The 5,183-nt window shown below is 38.5% G+C and overlaps 1 protein-coding gene across 2 annotated transcripts in view; it reads right to left on the minus strand.

Annotated features, from left to right (window-relative positions):
- tmem222b (transmembrane protein 222b) overlaps positions 1–2,400 on the minus strand; it is a 14,917-nt gene extending 12,517 nt beyond the window's left edge. For both annotated transcript variants that reach the window (XM_010783602.1, XM_010783601.1), the window contains exons 1-2: positions 2,257–2,400; positions 1,052–1,136 (exon numbers count right to left, since the gene is read on the minus strand). In XM_010783602.1, coding sequence (XP_010781904.1) covers positions 1,052–1,136; positions 2,257–2,375 — 204 coding nt within the window. In that variant the 5' untranslated portion in view covers positions 2,376–2,400. The remainder of the gene's footprint in view (positions 1–1,051; positions 1,137–2,256) is intronic.
- Between the last annotated feature and the right edge of the window lie 2,783 nt (positions 2,401–5,183).

Here is a 5,183-nt window from a genome sequence, read left to right on the forward strand (position 1 = left end):
AAGGTGTCTGGACCACCGTCGGCTCGTCTTCCGGGCAGAGGGTACATGCCTCGATCGGAGCCCCAAACTTCCTCCAAACTAACCGCCCCCTCGCCACCAGGCTGCCTCATTCCCCCCACTCCCTCATGGAACTTCATCCTCCCCGACATGGTATCCTATGTGACCACACATCCTGTCTGGAACTTAGCTAGGAGTTAAGGTGCTCGGTCACTCACTATAAAAAAAAAAAAAAAGTCCACCCCCCTATATATGGTATAACGCGTCGGAGTAGTCCTAGGATCGTCGCGACAGACCTACATGACCTCGGAGCCTACGAAAGATCCGCTAGGGCCTACTCACTCACGTTACGTCTCAGTGTCCGGAACTCCTTGTTTTCCGACTGTGAAAAGGCGAGTTGGTCTCACTCACTCCCCGCCTCTAACCGCTACAAGGACTGCCACTCTCTTCCTCAAAAATATTATATCGGAATCAAATTTATGACCAGGTTGTTCACAATTCGTTAGTAGCGGGGAAAAAATCAACATGTCTCGGGACTTTCATACGTTGACCTTTTTGTTCCTATCGTATAAATAGTTTCCTTGAAGTTCGGGACAGACATAAAAAGTCATACAAAGTTTGAGTTTAACAACAGTTTTAGTACCACCTTTTTTGTGATCAGTTTTGGTTAACACGACGTAGTCGGTATTTATTATTACGTCTCGTACTTCCACATGAGAGCATCACAGACCGTGGAGGTTTTTAAAAAAGGCCTCAAAACCCACCTCTTCAATAGAGCCTTTCCCTAGACCTTTTATTTACTTATTATCACCCTTTTATCTTATTTTATTCTTTTTACTTATTTATTTTTATTTATTGCTTTTTATTCTTTTTACGATGTTAGCACTTCGGGATTTGAATGCAAATATGAAGTGCTTTATAAATTAAAGCCATTATTATTATAAAAGCTTATACTTATTGTCTTATCTGAAATACATTGTGTTAATATAGAGCCCCTTGTACCTCATTTCACATACAGGCCATAACGCTCTGCAGCAGCACAGTCATTACTCACGGAGACAAAGTACGGTCCTGCAAAGTCCCGGATGACCCCGGTGGAAGTGCAGATTCCCATGTGGCCAATGAGTGGAAACAGCCATCTGAACAAAAAAAAATGTAATAAAACAATCTAAAAGTAGTACCTCACAATCAGAAATACTTTCTTTATCCCCTGGGGAAATTGGGTTACAGCTGCTCCATTTTAGAATGAAAATATAGACAAATGTAGTGACGATGTAGTATAAATGTAGGCTATAATGTTATATAGAAAAACAGTGGACATACTGTAACCTCTTTAAACTTTTTGTAGTTGGAGGTAGGACTCAATATGATGATATTGTGGGAAAAAAGGATAACATTTAGTCAACTTTTCCCTCAACAACTTCTAGTCTTGTTCCAAAATTCGCAATCTAAGAGTTTTTACGTCCACTTCTCCTGACAGCAGTCCTAAAAAAATGCTGTATGGACTCACATACAGACATATTTTGTACTCTGATGCACAAGGGACATGTGGTAGTAATGCATTTTTTTAAATGTTGAATAAGCACTGAGAAACAAAACTGTCAATACTTTATCCGTAAGACATAATGGACAAGAAAACATTATGTGATATAGTATACATTATCTACCACCACCGTCAACGTGCTTGGTATAAATATGATACAGTATTTCCTGTTTATAGTGATATTCCTAGAAAAGTGGTTGTATAGGAGTGTGATTGTACAACTTATATACTGTGTTTTTTCTTAGAAAGCAATATGTAATAGTAGCCTATGGCCTTTTACGTCATGTAAAATTACAATGAGTTTTTGGTTAAAACACACACAAAACAAACATTTTTTCTAAACGTTTTGGTCAAATTAAGATATTAAGAAATGGGTCCTGATAAAATTATGAAACATTTGCATTTATTTAGTACAACTATAACAGCATTTGAGCTTTTACACCAAGTTAATGTGTACTTTTAAGTAAAAAGGCTGACATTAACACATTTATCTGTTTCTTTTAAGGTTGCTTATAACAATTGTTGTTTTTATAGTTTATATATGTGACTCTAACTCACAGCGAGGCCAGCTAACAAATACATGTATTAAAATCATATTTAGAAAACAAAACAGCAACAGGATGCTAGCTAAGCTAAGCTAACTCAGCTGTCACTTCCTCCGGAGGTTTCTGAGTCTAGAAGCCGACTTTCACGCACTGTTTACGGCGGTAACTCACGACAACACGGGGATGGGTGTCCACACTACACAGTAAGGGAAGCGACCGGCCTCTGGGTTTATTTTCTCAGAAGCTATCTGGTAATTCTTCATGCTTTCTTTTTCAACAACATCCGCCATCGCCAGCTGTGGCAAACGAACTTCATTTATCCCACTTACAGCCGCGTAAAGTCACAAAGAAATACAAGGGACAAAAACCGGAAAGGGATTATTTGAGTTTCAAAATAAAATTCAAGATGTGCCCTTTTTGTTACAAATGTTGAGGATAATTACAATTAAATATTATGTACAGTATTTATTTTTGCAGGGAAATTCTAGCAGAAAAAAAGTAGATTAAATTGCTATTTCTAATTAATTATTGTACAGGTTTTTTACTCTAAATGGTCTGTTAAGGTTTTACTTTGAAAGGCACAACCGAAACGTCTTTCTCTTATTTTATCTGGCTTTATTCTGTGTGTCTTGGCTGTGGCAGCAACTTCCGGGATCTATGAGCACTCCAGTACACACACAGGAATAAATCAGTCTAGTAAAACTTTAGTCAAACAAGCCAGTTATTTTTGTTTAACCCTCAATCCTTAGAGCAAATATATTTCATGTCAAGCAGATCAAACTAACTACATTTAACTAAATGTTCCGAAGTAACTAAGACTCTCAGATATACATTAATTGGTAGGTTGTCTACAATGGTTGCCTAAAAGGGAGGAGTTGTGAATGGTCCTAAGTGATGAAGCTATGTTGCTCATTTAGTTGTTCAATGTTACTTTAACAGTGTGTGGAAATCAGTCCAATACATCTGGAAGAGTTAAGGATTTGACAGGTTTCTAAACCATAAAAAGGGCAACAAAATGCTATACTGTACATTGGGGAATAATCATTGTAGTAATAATCCTACAAAAATATACACTAATACGTTGGTAGATACAAAGACACTCAGAGTGCATAGACATCCTCCAAGGCTATGACCCATGGTAATGAAAGTAACAAATAAATCGTGCATCCACACTTCGGATCCCTTCCATAGTGAAAGGGTTATTTGATACTTCCTTCCTCCAAATATCAGGAAAATCTGGCTAGTAACTTTCTCCATCTGCCAGGAAATCAAAACCAAAAATAAACATTGGCAGAGGTAATTAAAACAACAATTACATTATTAAAATGATACACACTTAGCAACTTAAGCTAATTTAATGTCCTTTTGAGCCAGAAACACTTATTATTTTATGTATTGGGGAACACACTTGAAACTGTATTGCACAAGTTCATTGTTATCATCCAATTTCAACCAGAAGCTCTTTAATAGGACCTGACGTGTCCGGTTTGTTACAGAAAGCCACTATTTGATTTAATACCAGAACAAAGAAGGCTCTACAGTGTAGAGCAGGGCTGCAGTTATATCTGAGGAGTTATCTATGACAATGGTGGCAATGGAAACAAAGAGGAACCCATGGGACCTGCTGGGGCTCTGTGTTCTCCGTGCTGGGTCCCATTAGACGTGACAGGTGATATATTGTGCGAAGGGCAAAAACAAACTACTCAGCAAAAGCAAGGAGACGTTGATAAACGAAGGCTCATCATCGGGGAGCTTTGGGAATTCTGCGGCAAAATGCCAACTCAATATCTGGCTGAGCCATCCTGCCCAATTAGGCCAGGAGATGTTCTGCTTTTAGGAGCGAAACTCTCAGACCCATTTTCCTTTGAACTCAAAGTAAAATGTCATGTGTCCGCTAGTTTACAGTTCAGCTACATGGACATGGATTATTACCAAGATAAGAAATGAAACTCTAATTCTAATTCTACACTAAGAATGTGGATGTATCAGAGGGTACAAAGTTGAGATTTTAATAAGTCTCCAAGCAGACATTTTACAGCAACACTTTTCTACATAACATCATGTCACTTTAAAATCTCCTCAGAGGGGAAGAGTTTTTCATAAAAAATGCATAATGAACCCATCCAGTGATGCGTAGTAATTCGCTGAAATTGTGCTATTGATTTTCTGATCAACAATACATTATATAGATTTAAGTGCATGCAATAAACACCTGAATGTCTGAGGGCAGGTGGGAGTAGTTCATATTGTGCAAGACGTTATTCCCAATTGGAGGGAAACTGTCCTGGGGTCTGACACCTTCAAGAGATATTACATTTTGTCCTTTGGTAACATGAAGTTTGCTATATTGAGAATTGGCCTCACCAAAGCAGAACATACCAATATAATGTAATCAGGCCTTGTGCAGAAGCGATTTCCCTTTGTTTTAAACCAACTGTTTTTGTTCATATTGTGCCTAAATGTTGCATAAATGTGTGTTTTCTTTTATCCATCCGACAGTGGGAACATTCACAGTGTAACATCAGCAAAGAGCAACAAGTACACTTACATATTAAATAGAAGAGGCAAAAGAAATGTGTATTAAAATTATATATGTACACACATCATTGACCATAAACTAACTTACTGTATACAATCATTTAAAAAATGAAGGTCGGTGTCCCCAATGCAAAGACAAAAGGAGGTGAAATAGTAGACTACATAAATAAAAAGGGGGGCCCATATTTCATTTCTTCCCTGGGAACATCTAGCACACATGTATCAAACTCAAGGCCCCGGGGGCCAAATCTGGCTCTTGGTGGATTCAATTTCAGCCCGCAGGATAATTTTTGATTACTATTAGATCTGGCCCGCCGGTATATTGCATGCACACCTTCACTCAATCCTGAGGGTCTCCTCAGCTCAGAGCCTGAGCCCAAACATTGATGACCTTGCACCCAAGATGAGGTGCTAAGTATCTGGCTTGAACTAGCATCACAGAGCAGCACACTGAGTTTAATGGATGTTTCCTTCTGCACTTTCTCTCTCACGACAACAGGGCATGTTTGGTTTGTTCTTTGAGGGAAATAGTTTTGTTGAAGCTGTTGTTGGCCTGTGGA

This window comes from Notothenia coriiceps, unplaced genomic scaffold (genome assembly GCF_000735185.1).
Source record: "Notothenia coriiceps isolate Sejong01 unplaced genomic scaffold, NC01 NC01_scaffold00025468, whole genome shotgun sequence".
Classification (NCBI taxonomy): domain Eukaryota; kingdom Metazoa; phylum Chordata; class Actinopteri; order Perciformes; family Nototheniidae; genus Notothenia; species Notothenia coriiceps.